The sequence below is a fragment of the Lathamus discolor genome, chromosome 7, assembly GCF_037157495.1.
Source record: "Lathamus discolor isolate bLatDis1 chromosome 7, bLatDis1.hap1, whole genome shotgun sequence".
Taxonomy (NCBI): Eukaryota; Metazoa; Chordata; class Aves; order Psittaciformes; family Psittacidae; genus Lathamus; species Lathamus discolor.
Window position 1 is genome coordinate 20,393,691 of NC_088890.1, and position 15,506 is coordinate 20,409,196.

At 39.4% G+C, this 15,506-nt stretch overlaps 1 protein-coding gene across 6 annotated transcripts in view; it reads left to right on the forward strand.

The window, feature by feature from the left end:
* Positions 1 to 389: 389 nt before the first annotated feature.
* ATG7 (autophagy related 7) overlaps positions 390 to 15,506 on the forward strand; it is a 101,231-nt gene continuing 86,114 nt past the window's right edge. For 2 of the 6 annotated variants that reach the window (XR_010614273.1, XM_065687112.1), the window contains exons 1-13: positions 403 to 440; positions 1,283 to 1,439; positions 2,246 to 2,456; positions 2,688 to 2,742; positions 3,931 to 4,048; positions 5,126 to 5,203; positions 7,079 to 7,195; positions 8,250 to 8,399; positions 8,658 to 8,746; positions 9,363 to 9,484; positions 10,544 to 10,634; positions 12,468 to 12,612; positions 13,195 to 13,353. Coding sequence is in view for 5 of the 6 variants with exons in the window: in XM_065687112.1 (XP_065543184.1) it covers positions 2,279 to 2,456; positions 2,688 to 2,742; positions 3,931 to 4,048; positions 5,126 to 5,203; positions 7,079 to 7,195; positions 8,250 to 8,399; positions 8,658 to 8,746; positions 9,363 to 9,484; positions 10,544 to 10,634; positions 12,468 to 12,612; positions 13,195 to 13,353 (1,302 nt within the window). In the remaining variant the exon portion in view is untranslated. The other 4 variants (XM_065687114.1, XM_065687115.1, XM_065687116.1 and 1 more) reach the window with 4 other exon arrangements.

The following is a 15,506-nucleotide window of genomic DNA, read 5'->3' on the forward strand; positions in this document are numbered from 1 at the left end:
CAGCGCGGTACGCAACCCACAGCTCCCCGCGCACGGACAGGCAGGGTTCAGTGCACACCGCGCCCCGTGCCCCTCCCGGAGCGGCCCTCGCCCGCTTGTCACACGCGGCTGCAGCCTGTGGAGACGGGCGGGGACGGGCTGAGGTACGGCTGAGGTAACGCCGGCCCGCGTCCACGTGCAGGCCGCTTCTCCACACAGCTCGGTCTCCCCGCTCAGACGGGCGAGCGCACGCCCCAGGGGACGGGGACCGGGACCGGGACCGGGACCGGGACCGGCGTGAGTACCCCGCCCCGGGCTGAGCGAACCCCGCCATGGCGCCTGCGTGCTGGCAGCCGCCTGTCCCCGGTGCTTGCTTGCCCTCCTCCATCACGTGTCCGAGGCAGGGTGACGTCACTGCGCCGTGCCAGCAAGCAATGCCGGAAGTGGCGAGCGGGCAGCCGGTGAGCGGGTCGTGCGTGTGCCGTGAGGGTGATGTGCCCGGCCTAGTGCTGCCCGCCCGCGGGCTCCCGTCGCAGCCCCGCGCCGTGTCCCCGGTGTGTCCCGGGGGTCTCGGGACGCTCGGACCGTCCCCTGCGGGCGCCCGGGCGGGAGCTGCGGCTTCAGTCAGGAGCGAATGGGCGGGCGGGGGCTGCGGCGGTGTGAGGGGAGAGGGGCGGGGGGCTCCCGGGGCGGCCTCTTTCTGTCAGTGTGGTTACGAGAAATGGGGGAGACTGCCCCGAAAACGGGCGTGGTGGCGGACACCGGCCGAGAGGCAGCTCTGCGGAGATGCAGGAAATAGTGATTTACTTTGCCACCGAGATACAGAGGAGGTCTTCAGAATGGTGAACACGGGACCACGGAGTAGAAAGTTCCGTAGAAAAGCTGTAGATTTTAGGGAATTACGTGAATTTGGTGTAAAACCTGTAACTTCATGACAGTTTTAAACGCTGTTAAGCTGCTAGTGGTGCTTTTCACCGCGGGTTAATTATGTCTGTCAAGGGGAAGACAAATATTCAAAGTCCTGGCACGTTTTTCATTTGACATGTTTCTCCATTAGATCAGTTTTAAGTGCTTGCATGCTTCCGAACAAGTGCTAGAACTTGGACAAGGGGTAGTGCAGTTCTGCTCTGGGTTATCTGCGCTGATCACACGTGTTAAATGTGCTCCCAGTCAGAGAACTGGGAAGTGTCTGAGGAGTTCTGGTCAATCTGGTCACTTCAGGCACTCAGAACTGGGTCCTTCTAAAGCTCCAGGTTTGTTCCACGTGTAAAATGGTGGTGGTTTTGTTTTTTCTTTTTTTTAGTCTTTATTATTGTGTCCTCCTAATGACCATTATTACTACTTGAGGCTGAATGGGTTCCTTCGTGCAAGTTCTGCAACATGTATACATTTCATCTTCAGGATTCTAATTTTACTGCACCAATTTACCTTAGCTTACTGATCTTGCATTAAGAAAGCATGTAAGTAAGTATTAACATTAAAGTGCATTAGAGAATCTTCTCAAAAGTACTAGCACATCAGAGCTGATTTTATGTGCTTCTCTGCATGTGTGTAGCACAGTGAGGCCCCCGGGTTTCATTTCTTCAGTTCTACAATAACTCTTTAGGTGCACTATTAATGAAAATAACAGGGTGTTAAGATTCATTTCCAGTGGATGCTTTTAGGCACGTATTTTCAATGTATGTTATGTAGGTGCTGTCAGCTGGCTGCTTGCTATGTAAAGTGTTTGACAATGCACAGAAGTGTTGGTTATGTCATGTACTTATTTGGGGCCAGGGGAGAAGCAAAATTAAAGTTTTACCTACTGGAAAAGTTGAAAAAAAGACTTGAAGAAAATTTAAAATGAGTAAACTTTCAGTTTAGAGCTCAGTTTCCCTTTGCTAGCTTTGCTTGTTAATTTGTAGAGACTTTAAGAGTGTTCAATTCTCACTACAGGCTGAGAGTGAAGACCTAGCAAAATGAAATGTTAGTATCCTAAATAATAGGAGAACTCATGGAATGTCTGTCAGGAAATCAAATCCTTCTATGCAGCTTGGCCAAACAGAACATGTACTTGCCTTGCATAAATTTACACACAAGAAATTGGAAGGACTCTGCTTCATCCTTTGAAATAACCTCTGATCAATGATTTTAAAAATTTAAGTTAGACATTCAGAGGAGTAAGGCTTTCTACACTTTAACTGAACAAAATGTATTAAAATGAAGCTTTGAGTAGTTGTAATATAGTCAATTGAGTAATACTTACCAGGTGTATCTCCTCTTACAGCACTCTGTTTAACAGTAGTCGTTAACTAAAATCATGGCAGCTGCCAGTAGTGAGGTGCACCAGCCTGTAGATCCTGAAATCTCAAAGCTGCAGTTTGTTCCCTTCAGTAGTGCCTTGGATGCAGGATTCTGGCATGAGCTAACCCAGAAGAAACTCAATGAGTACCGATTGGATGAGACCCCCAAAGTTATCAAAGGATACTACTACAATGGTAGGTAGAAATAGAACATCCTGCTTAGTAGTTTTGGTTTCTTCTGTTGTTCTTCTAAGTATTTGATATTTTGCTTCTAAGTATTAGATACTTTGCTGAAAGGTTAGAAAGCACAGCTTGGTGAGCTGTGAATTCTGATGTGTCTGTGCGCAATTTATAACTTACTTTAACAAAAAGAGGGAAATTTAGGTATTTCAGTTTAAAAGAAGCATGTTGCTGCTTTTTGTCTAGGTGATCCTTTGGGTTTGCCAGCTCGCTTGACACTGGAGTTTAGTGCCTTTGATATGTAAGTACGTACCATGGTTTACCTTAATTTGTACATGAAGACACTAATATAAGTAAGATAGGAACAGGTATCTTTGTAGTTTGTGTTGTGTTTGGTTTATATTGGTGGATTCTAAAGTTGTAAATCACTGAAATGACTTTCTCTGCCTTGCTTGGCAAGGATGCTGGGAGCCTAGAGAGGCTTTGTGCATTTTGGCACAATTTCTCAGGAGATATTCCATTAATTGTTATGTAGAAGCTTTTAGGTACAATACTAAAAGGGTATGCAGCAAAGAGATTGGAAGAAAGCTGTGACATTGGAACAGGAATTTCAGGTTGAGAGAAAATTGATGATATCATGGTATTTGAACTCTCAGATGTTATGATGAACATCAAATTATGAAAGGTCAACTTATGTTGTGTTTAATTACCCCTCCTGTGGTAATTGGTAATCTTCTGTACTTCTGTTTCTGTACTTTAGGCAGTCACTTTAGACAATCCTGGAGAGTTCCTTTTCAGCTTTCTAAAGTTTGGAAACTACATCAGGAGTATTTATTATTTATCTTTAACATTTGTTGTATTTGAGTTATAGCAATGGTCAGAAATATATCAGTTTAGGAGAATGGTGTTAAAGGAGTCAATGAAATCAATCAGATGTATAAATTAAGGGAATATTGCAGGGTTTTTACCTAATTTACATTCAAAAAGGGAGGGAAAATACATACTGTGTTTCCAAATAGCTTCTCCAGCTGATGATGTTACAATCTATAAAAGCTACTCAGTGTCTGATACTCAGGGTCTTCCTTTGGTATGTTTTTTAACCATAAATTTTTTACTGAACAGCTCTTTATATGAATAAAATACATCTAAAGTTAAGTCTTGATTTTTTTTTTTTTTTTATTTCTCAGTGAAAAATCCCATTTGTCGTGAATAGTTTATGAGAATTTAAAAATCTTCAATCTGTGATTTAACGCCACCTTGTTTAGAGAAAATATAGATGCCTGCTGTATTTTTGAAGTCATAATGTAGATTTGTATTTGCATGGGTTACTATACCGAACCATGTTCAATAAAGCATTACGGTCATAGAAATGTTTTCATTAGAACTGTTGTTTACTTTTGCTACTGTGCCTCATTATTTGATAATGTCAGGGCAGCTTTACACTGTGAAGTAGCTACTACCACTGATAGGGTTCTTTTCTTTTATTCAGGAATGCTTCAACACCAGCGCGTTGCTGTCCTGCTTTAGGAACATTGTATAATACCAATACTTTTGAGACTTTCAAATCCTGTGATAAGAAATTACTTCTGGAAAAAGAAGCAAATGAGGTAAGATTACAACTCAAAATGAACTGGTAAAAAGGACTTGGAAATAAGCAGTGAAGTGCTTTATAGTCTCTGGCCCAAATATTGGAGATACTGTCCATAGTCACCCATACAGTATCCTCAGGATTTGACTTATTCTGGAGGGAATAGTTTGATGTTTGCTTTTCACTGATCTTTTACAAGAGAGTAGAAAGTAGTTAATTATTCTTGGAGACTTCATTCAGTGTTCTACTAGGCCACATTGTAAGCTAAACAGTGCCATTTGAATTCTGGAGGACATGTTTTTAGCATTTGTTTTGACGCCTAGAAACCAGCAAATACGCAGTTTAAACTTTAGATTACTGCAATACATCTGTGTAACAAAGTGATGGGGAAGCTTCAGAACAGCAGGAAGACTGAGGTAAAGCAAGGAAAAGGTGGCTGTCAAAGGAAGGGACTAGCCTGCTTCAATTGTAACCAAATTAAATGTCATGGCTTGGTGAGACATGAAAGTCAAACTAAGGCAATGTTTTTTCATTCTGAGACACTTTGCTTTGACCAGTCCTTGATTCCTTTGATTAGATTAAATAACTTGTCTCACCAAAGTAAAATGTACTGCCTTCTTCTAAGTCTTCATGTTTTGGTTGAGTTTCTTAGGACCTTATTCAAATTTCTAGTATTTATAGATCCCATGAATAAAAAGATGAAAACACCATAAAAGGCTATGTTAATGCCACAGTATGTTCTACAGGTGCTAGTGTTAGTATTTCGTATCCGTGAGGGACTGTTCCTGATGAGGTTGCTTTTGTTTTGTTGATGTCCATGCTTGATACATGAACTAATGCTGCTTTTGTTCCTTAGCTGCCATATTTTTTTTGTGTTGTAAAGTTCATGTTTGTGTCTTGCCTTTAAAATCCTTCTAGCATAGATAATAGCATGGCTGAGATCCATTAGGGGAAGATCAGAGTGTGTTACAGGGAATGTCAATTCAGTGTTTTAAAGGCAGCTGGAAGAGTTAAAGATTTCAGCAACTGTTCTCATCCTACTTCTGTTTTGTTTCTCTGCCCTTTTTCTTCTGTCTTTTCCCCACAATCACTACAGATATGGGAATCAATAAAATCTGGAGCTGCTCTGGAAAACCCTATGCTCTTGAACAGGTTTCTGCTGCTGACATTTGCAGTGAGTAAAGATAACATGTCTCATACTGAGAATGTTGTAGTGGAAATGGTGAAGTAGGTTTTTCTGAAATGCTGTGCTAGTATTAGCATATTGATGTTACCAGGATCATTCTCAGACATCTTAAAATGTCTGAAAACATTAAAAAAAAACCCTAAAAAGCCATTCTTACATCAGATACAAAATATTTTAGGATGAGTCCTTTAAAAAATGCTGGTGCCATCTCATTGTTTCCTACAAATGTATAAGATTATCTGATGACCTTAGAGTTGCTAGTATAAGTAGAACAGTTGTTTTATGTTTAACAACTTGAAAGTTTCAATCAATAATGCTCCAGGTGACAAAACTTGAGGTAGTTTGTGCACATTATCTGTTTAAGTCACTGGCAAAGGCTCTGACCACACCACCCAAGTCTTGGAAGGCAGACACAGGGACTGTGAGAATGATGACCCTAGGCCCACTGTAGGAGAGGATCTGGATCGAGACCATCTTAAGAACCTGAATGTACACAAGTCCATGGGACCTGATGAAATCCATCCGCGGGTCCTGAAGGAGCTGGTGAATGAAGTTGCTAAGCCACTGTCCATCGTATTTGAAAAATCGTTGCAGTCAGGTGAAGTTCCCAATGACTGGAAAAAGGGAAATACAACCCCCATTTTCAAGAAGTGGAAAATGGATGACCCAGGGAATTACAGACCAGTCAGTGTCACCTCTGTGCCTGGCAAAATCTTGGAGCACATTCTCCTGGAAGGCATGCTAAGGCACATGAAAACAACAAGGTGCTTGGTGACAGCCAGCATGGCTTCACTAAGGGGAAATCCTGCCTGACCAATTTGGTGGCCTTCTATGATGGGGCTGTGGAACTGATGGACAGGGGCAGAGCAGTTGACGTCATCTACCTGGACTTGTGCAAAGCATTCGACACTGTCCCACACGACATCCTTGTCTCTAAATTGGAGAGACATCAATTTGATGGATGGACCACTTGGTGGATAAAGAACTGGCTGGACGGCTGCACACAAAGAGTTGTGGTCAATGGCTCAATGCCTGGCTGGAGACCGGTAACGAGTGGTGTCCCTCAGGGATCAGTGCTGGGACCGGTCTTGTTCAACATCTTTGTCGGTGACATGGACAGTGGGATTGAGTGCGCCCTCAGCAAGTTTGCCGATGACACCAAGCTGTGTGGTTTGGTTGATACGCTGGAGGGAAGGGATGCCATCCAGAGGGACCTTGACACGCTTGTGAGGTGGGCTGATGCCAACCTTATGAAGTTCAACCATGACAAGTGCAAGGTCCTACACCTGGGTCGGCACCGTCCCAGGCACAGCTACAGGCTGGTCAGAGAAGAGATTCAGAGCTGGGAATGCTGGGGGTGGACTCTTCATTAAGGACTGTAGTGACAGGACAAGGGGTAATGGGTTCAAACTTAAACAGGGGAAGTTTAGATTGGCTATAACGAAGAAATTCTTTACTGTAAGGGTGGTGAGGCACTGGAATGGATTGCCCAGGCAAGCTATGAATGTTACATCCCTGGCAGTGTTCAAGGCCAGGCTGGACAGCACCTTGGGTGGGATGGTTTAGTGTGAGGTGTCCCTGCCCATGTCAGGGGGGCTGGAACTGGATGATCTTAAGGTCCTTTCCAACCGTAACTATTCTGTGATTCTATGTTTCTATGAAATAAAAACATAGAGAAGGCGAAGTTGTCTAGTATTTTTTTTACTGCTTTCTAAAGTCATGATACAGTGCCTTATGCAGTGTGGCGAACTGCGATTAATATGGTTAGTGTCATCAACCATCAGTGTTATGATCAGTATTTGAAACCAGTATTTACTTTAGTTGATGTCTTTATTGTCTAATTTTCCTTTTTTTTTTCCCTAGGATTTAAAAAAGTACCACTTTTATTACTGGTTTTGCTACCCTGCTCTCTGCTTCCCTGATGGAATCCATATAGTTCAGAAACCAGTGTGTCTTGGTAACAGATTCTCATTAAATCAGGTATTCAAAATACTAGATGTTGTGAGTCTGTAACACTAAGCAGTTTTCTGGGCTGTAAAACTTAATATTTTCGTTAGCACATACTGAATTAACTTGAGACTCTAATTTCTTTTAAAATCTTCACTTCTTTTCATTTCCATGTAGTATTTTTATTCACCTCAGCTTAAAATCCTTTCAGCTGTATTGATTTATGGCAAACAAGTTCTTGAAGAGGTGGTTTTGTATATTCTCATTTTTATATACAGCTTATTGAATATATGGGGTTTGAAACTCATCTTTTTAAGAAACTTTATTAAAAGGCAGAGCTAATTCATGAGCAATTACAAGATTGTTCATAAGAAGAAGTGGATAAGTAGTATTACTTTTTTCTAGGAGAAAATTTAGCAAATTTGTGCTCTTTCTTTCATATTACAGTGCAAAAGGATGAAAAAAGACAAATGCTAGCTCACATATGCCTTTTTGCTTTGCATAACCTTGAATGTCTTTTGAATGGCATAATAATCAATAAACAGTTTGGGATTTCTCAGTGAAAAATACTTCGTTCCCTTCTTCTCAGAAGACCCTCATTAATTCTGTAGTAATAAGTAGTGCAAAAATGCCTGTCATGATCCAAAGAGAGTTTCAGCTAAACACTGAAAATACATATAATAAATCGAGTGAGTCTCAGTCCCTGTGCTAATAATAGAGGGTCAGATTTACCTTCTTATAAAGCTACTGTGGTTGTGAGAATAAGATTTTTACCTTGGTACAGTTTCTGTTGGTAGATCAGTTTGCAGCAGCGATAATGCTCTGGTTTAAATTCGCATTGACTTACACTCTTTTAGCAGCTGAATTTTTGATCTCAGGTATTGTGGTCATAATGGGCTTTACGGCTTCTGTATGAGCTGCGTTCTAAGGTGGAGTGAGCTACCCTTCCCAGATCACAGAATCCTAGGATGGTCAGGGTTGGAAGGGATCTTAAAGATCATCCGGTTCCTTCCAGTGCTAAAACACTCTCTGTGGTTCTGTATAAGATGGTTAAAACTGTTGATTACAGTTTGCTTTTTGCTTTTAGATTCAAGCACTTCAGAAAGCCTATGATGAACTTTGCCAGAAAGAGGGGGTTACAGCCTTGCCTTACTTTTTAATCAAGTATCATGACAATTCTGTTGAGGTATCTCTACTGAAAAACTGGGATGGTTTCTTCTATGACCAAGGGGGAAAGGTAATGAGAATTTTATGTCTTTTTATAACCTAAAAATGTTTAATTTACAAATGGTTTGAAAAATGTTTGAAAAAGCTGTGGCAAACGCTTGGCTGAAATCTAGTGTCACAATGTATTAAACATTTGCAAATGCATAAAAGGTGTATGTGGGCCCTCTCTGTCCAGCAGTTTTATATTAAAAAGGCCAGATAAATTGTACTGTGAACTGAATATCAGTATGGGTAGATGAATTCTCATTTAGAGCAATTTTATTTGCAGGTGACAGTTGGAGTTTATGATCCATGTAACTTATCCCAATATCCAGGATGGCCACTGAGAAATTTCCTGATCCTGGCAGCCCACAAATGGTATCTATTTAATTTTTTTTCCACAAAGATTGTTTATGGTTGACATCAAATTAGCATTGCTCCCCCTCATCGTACTTTACTGGTATCACCCACCTGAGATTTAACTTTGAACATTTTAACTTACCTTTAGTGATTTTGATTTTGCATATTATTCTGTTTTTTACTTTTCCTGTTATTCCTAATCCTGACGATCATGCATTTACCTGGGAATGTTTCAGACCCTGCAGTCCTTTATATCTGTTTCCAAAAATGGCACAATATCAAGAATGTGAAGGATCTTGCCTGTGTCATGGCAGAGTACATCGTGTCACCTGATGCGCGCTCTAGTGCTTCAATGCTTTTGATTCCCCTAAATGCTGTTTGTTTGGCAGCACTGTATAAATGATAGAGGGCAGTCAGTGACATTTCTTTAGAGCTGTTTCACAACAGACTAGTCATTTTCACATCCTAAGCAGTTGTTTTCTCAATTCCTGATAAGAAAGCCAGTGTTCCAGTACTAACAGAAAAAACTTATTCGGAATCTGCACTGAGTCTCTGTGAAATAGTGAAAAAGAAGTCCCTTTCCTGTTGAAGAAGTTGCATGTGTCTCTCTCTATCTTTTCTTTTTTAATGGTAGGGGCAGCCTTCTCCAGTCATTTGAAGTGCTCTGCTTCAGAGATAGGACCATGCAAGGGGTCAGAGACATAACACACAGCATTATCTTTGAAATAAAACTTCCAGAGAGAGCCCTTGGCCCAGGTAAGCCGCTTAAAAAAATTCTTTCAATTGTTTTTTCTCCCTCCTCAATCACTGTGAAGATGGAAAAATTAAATGAATACTAAGTCATTGCTTATGCTGAGGTATTTCAAATGGATTTGAAATGGCTTGAATTTCTGAGTATCTATAAAGGAAATAATTTATACTTAAACCCCCTCCCATCATATTGTAGTAATTTTTTCCTCCTTCAATTGTGTTCCTAATTTACAAAAGAAGTAAGGTCCTTCTGGTGTCATATGAAACACAAACTCAGGCAATTAGCAAGTAGTTTCTTTCTTGTCAAATTTGTATGCAGTCCCTCAACTAGAGAAAATGCATATGCTAGTGAATTTGTGTTGCAAACTTTCTGTACATGGCTAAAATGGTAGAAGCCTGCTATAGCATGGAATTGTTAGTTCAATCCCATGGTGATGTAAGCAGATGTATTTTAAAGCAATGAACTTGTAACATTAGAAAATAATCTCAAACTTAATTTATGGATACAGGGCAGCATCACAAAACTCCTCTGCCTCATCCAAGAAGTTGTGAATGCTTTACATTATTTAATTATTATAGAATTATTATATAACTAAATAATTATTATAGAATTAGGGTATATAATTCTATACTGAATTTATAGATGGGGCTTAGAGAACAAGAAGATGATTGAATTTGGCAAAATTTATTAAGTTTCATGTGCTGATCTTCCTTAGTTTTAAACATAGCAGTGTGTTTGACATTAAACATGCAGAGGCTTTATGAGGAATGATGCCATCTCTGTCCAAGGTTTGAAGCAAGCTGGACAGGCAAAAATAGCACATTGGGCACCTGACCATGAAGCACTTATCCAAGAAGCAGTGCTCTCAGCTGATATAAAGCAGCAAAATATGTATTGTAACATATACTAGGTGTTAAGATACAGATTATTTACCTACTGGTTCAGAATTCGTGGAATTTTTTTCCAAGAGGGTTAATCAAAAAACAGAATCTTTTTTTTTTCCATCCTGTGATACTAGTGTTTCAATTTTTCTTCTTTCGCCCTTTTTTAAAAAAATATGTCAGGTTGTCCAAAAGCTGTTGGATGGGAGAAGAACCAAAAGGGAGGGATGGGTCCAAGGATGGTGAATCTCAGTGAGTGCATGGATCCAAAAAGGTTTGTTCATTATCTTTTATATTTCTGTAGTTTTCCTTACTTGGGTTTAAGCCATTAGCAAGTTGAAATGTGAAATGCAAGGACTATCTGTTAGGTAATAATCTACAGGAATGCATAAACTGTCTATTGTTTTGATAGTCCTATTGGGGAAAAAGGTTTTAGTACAGCAGAGTGCTCTGAATGCAGCAGAAATGTTTGCAGTTTTTGACTCTAGCTCAAAATTTCAAGTGCATTATTTTTAAAATGGAGTGGATATAGGTCACAATGTTACAGGCCTGTGTGTTTCATTGAATTCTATAACCTGCAGATTATTAATCAAAATAAGCATGGAGAAAAGTTCAGCCTTTGTCAGAGTGTAACAGGAAAGAGCTCAGGAAACATGACAGTAATTTTTATCATCCTTCACATAATCTAGGGTAAATGGCTTGAAAAGTCTAAGCTATACAGCCTCTTGGCTCATCTGCTTTCACTGACTTTGAAAAACTGCAGGAGCATGGTGATCTAATGATTTAGGTTACCATAGTTCACCTATCAAGGTCAGCCATTTTTGTCTTGCAGTCATTGCAATTCATAGTATGTTCATAGATGTTAGAGAAGGCTCATATGAGGGCTCTTTATTCTTTAAGTAAATGTAATGTGACCTTTATTTCTGTGTATGCTCCCTTCTCTTAATTCCCATGGAGGCATGTTGGTAATATGCTGGCCTTGGCAATTGCAATCTTAAATCCTTGTTAAACAAACAGTTTACTGCACACTGCAGATTTCCTTTATGATATATAAAGGAAAGAAACCATCAGGAATCTAAGAACTGTGATGACCTGACTTGAGAGTTTTAACACCCTGTGTTCTGATGATATAAAAACCTGACACTAGGTTGAGCGTGGATTTCCTACCTCATTTTCCTTCTAAATTTTCCCCACAGAAGGTTGCCCACATTCTTTAGGGATTAGTGTAGTATTTAATGTTAAGGACAGATGTAACTGAACACAGAAACCAGATAATTTAAAAAACAAACAGAAGTTTATGGACAAATGGTCTGTGTCTTATCACTAGCTTGACAGGAATCTTAGCCAAGGTGCTATTTTTATTTCCATGCTTGCATCAATTTTGTTACCAAAATTTGAGTTTTGGATTGTTACATTTTTGAGAAGCCCTTACAAACATGTTCCGATTCCTAAGGAAGTATGTGGCTTTAGTAGACTTCTACACCAAGCCCAGAGCAGCCAGCTGGCACGCTCCCGTATGCCCTAGCTTTTGAAAGAGAATGTTTTCTTAGCAGAATTTCCTGGTTAATAACCATCTTGTCGAATGTCTGCAAACTGGTTGGTTTATTTGGTTGTTTTTAAGCTTCTGCTGTCTTTCTACTCTTGTTCCAGTAGTGATTTACTCTTCTGTTTTAACGCAGTATAGTCACAGCTGTTATAAGCAAAGTTTATTAGCAGTGTTGGGTCAACACGTTGTTTACAAGGAACCATTTGTGTATTTACATAGAAATGACTTTTGGCATCTTCTCTTTGCATGTTTTTCCTGTTTAGCTGATAGCCAGAATGGTTACACTTTTATGGGTAGGACCCTCATGAACATACTGCATGTGTCACAAGAGCAAGCAGTGTAAAAAATGCCTTTTCCTCATCTCCTTTACATATACCTTATTATTATGTGGAAGTATGCTTCTGGGACTTGGGCTTTTCATATTACCTATATACTGAATTGTTGAATTCTTTCCTTAAAAAAAAATAAAGTTTTGAACTTCTTGAGATGGAATAGAAGTAATTGCTTTGTTGGAGAAAGACAAGAACGTTCAGAAGTGTGTCGCTGTTTTTAATGGTATAGGTTAGCAGAATCATCAGTGGATCTGAATTTGAAATTAATGTGCTGGAGGTTGGTGCCTACTCTTGATTTGGAAAAAATTGTGTCTGCCAAGTGTCTGCTGCTAGGAGCTGGTACACTAGGTTGTAGTGTTGCAAGGACCTTGATGGTAAGTCCCGAGTTAATCTTAAAACTAATCTGCTGTTTCTCATAAATTCTGTATGATTTGGGGGTTTTTTTGAGCAGCTGCCATGGAATGTAAGAGAAAAGTTGAATTCCTTTGTATTAAAATAGGCAAAATTCATATTATTCGATACTACTAATTTCAGGGAAGAGGCAAGATCTGTAGCTGATAGAAATAAGTTCTGATAATAGTAGAATAGTAGATAGTAAGAGAACCTTAACAGAATAGTAATCCATTTTAAATTTACATAAAAAAGATTGAACAAGAAATTCTGGAACAAATTAATGAGCAAATTCACAGTGAAGCACTTATAAATATCAGCACAGTTACTTACTACTTTTCTATAGGGTTTTGAAGGATTACTGTTAAATAACGTATTCATACAGACCAAATTTTCTGTTCTGTTATTTCAGTGCAAGAGCAAGGTTGCTGCTGTGAGTAGATTCAAAAGCTTTTGTAGCTTGATATTTCTAGAAAAATTGTCCAAAGCTCTTCTCGAGTTCCTGGCATTACTCAAAAGTATACTCAAAAGCCCATCGTACTTATTTAAATTACTTTCTTGTTTAGGGTTGGGGAGTCAGGAAGATTACATTTGTGGACAATGCAAAGATCTCTTATTCCAACCCAGTACGACAGCCACTGTATGAGTTTGAAGATTGTCTTAGCGGGGGAAAGGCCAAGGCACTTGCAGCAGCAGACAGACTGCAGAAAATCTTCCCAGGAGTGGTAAGATTAGTACTTAAAACGTGTTAACATCTTTCTTGGAAGAGAACCAGTGACTTTAAATGACTACTCCAAGTTCTAGTAATTAAGCATTATTATGAGTGGAAAAATACCTATTAGATGTTATTGAGACAATGTTGTAACAGTGGAATATAATTAAGAATCACCTGAATAATCTTATAGCTTGCCGATGGTGAAGTAAACTTTTCCCTGTCTGGTATGTCCTAAGGAACTTTCAGTAATGGCAGCTTTTAATGCCACGTTCTCCCTTTCTGCTCTTAAATGTGAGTTTAGACCCATTAGTTGTCTATTATGGGAGCAGAAGGTCTTGAGGGCAGTAATAATGGTTGAGATTTCCTTTTATTTTTTACACTCAATATTTGCATTCTTTTTGGAGTTTCTGTTCTGCATTAGAGGCAAATATCTTAATCTTTAACTTCCAGAAAAGGGAAGTAGTTTGTAGCAGCCTGGAGAAGTGTTGGCCTTTGACCAAAGTACTCTTCTTTTGGGGAGTAATAACTTACTATCAAAATGAAGTAGCTGAAAGGGAACAAGACAAGATGTTTTAGAAGCTTTATGATGAAAGATCCATCAATGGCAGCCTTTGTCCTCTTTGACTCCAGGGTTGTGCGTCATATGAACATTAGTCATTGCGCATGTTCAAACACACCTGGTTTTCAGTGCTGAAAAAAGTAGATTAAAAAAGCCCAACCTTGTAAATATTTGCAGTTCTCTACATTTCAGTCTTTGTTTGGGAAAAGAATTGATCTGGCCTGCAAGTTCTCTATCATGAAGAAAATTTGTTATGTTCATTTGACATACATGTGATGGAAGTAATTCAGTGGTTTATAGCTTTTGTTTTGGACTTGAGGCTTGGTATTGGTAGCTGTAGTTTGCTCAGCTGGCAAACCGTATCTTAACCACTCAGTGTAGTAAGAATGAGTTATGTATACTTACAGTGCAACTCTGTAAGTAAGAGTTATGAACAGTGGAATATAGATTATGTTGTTGATGATGATCTGTGCTGTGAACAGCTTCACAGGATATCATTTCTAAACAATTTCAGGTTCATTTAGTTTGACCCAAGGATTGCTCTGTGCTTTAGTTCTGTCTTCTTCTGTTGATCTTATGATTGTCATTATTTATTAAAGCAGTGTTAGTACTAAGTAGTAATTCAATGAGTGTTTGAATATCAATGATCCCTGGTACATAAAAATACTTAACATTTCACTTTCAGAACTGCATACAAAGAAATCAGAAGAGGCTCTCCGAAAGTTCCTTTAATTGTGTTTATCCTTACTGCACTGTAGTGTTTCTGTCACTTGGAAATTATTAACTATAGAAATACTAAATAGCAGAACAAGTACAGAAAAGAAAGCATCTGTGTGGTATCACCCAGAGCACTCATATGATGCAAACTAGGACTTATCACATGTTTTTTTGCTTTTTGAGCCTGAGAAAACAAACACAGGACTATTAAGAAAAAGTAGTTTTAATTGAAAGAAATAAAAACTGTTTGTGAAATCCTGAATGATACAGTTTTGTGTGTGTAAAGATCAGAAATTGGTGTCAGGAGTTTTCTTGTTAGAAATAACCAAGGCAGCAAAAGGCCAGGCTGTGCGCTGGAGTCCTGAGATTAGGTTGAAGCTTAAAACAGTAGCTAGATATAACCTGTAGAAGAGTTTCCAGTAATAAGGGGAACCAGTAACAATGGCTTAGTGAGCCTGTATCAGTTAGTGTTAGGGCATTTGGCATACATAGGAAAAAACCCAATGTTCCTGTGCAGTAGTAGCATATACAACATGCAGCTCACACTGTGTATAAGGAATTTTTCCTCTACCATACACCTCAAATACTCTGCGTCTACTACTGCTTTCTTAGCACAGTGTTATGCATTCTGTTATTTTCTCATGCCGTGTGTGGATCAGATCTGATCAGCCTTCAGTGGTACTTAAACTTAGTTTAATAGCTTTGTGCACAAATGAGGAGAAAGCTGTTGCACAGACCCCGTGTACTCTTATGATAGACTGTTTCTGAAGAATTTTCAGTGAAAGTCGTTTCTGCAGTAACTCATGGAGAAGAGGTCTCATGTTTGACCATCAGTAAATATACAGAGAAAGAACATCTTAGCATTAACAACAATTAATGGGGCTTTA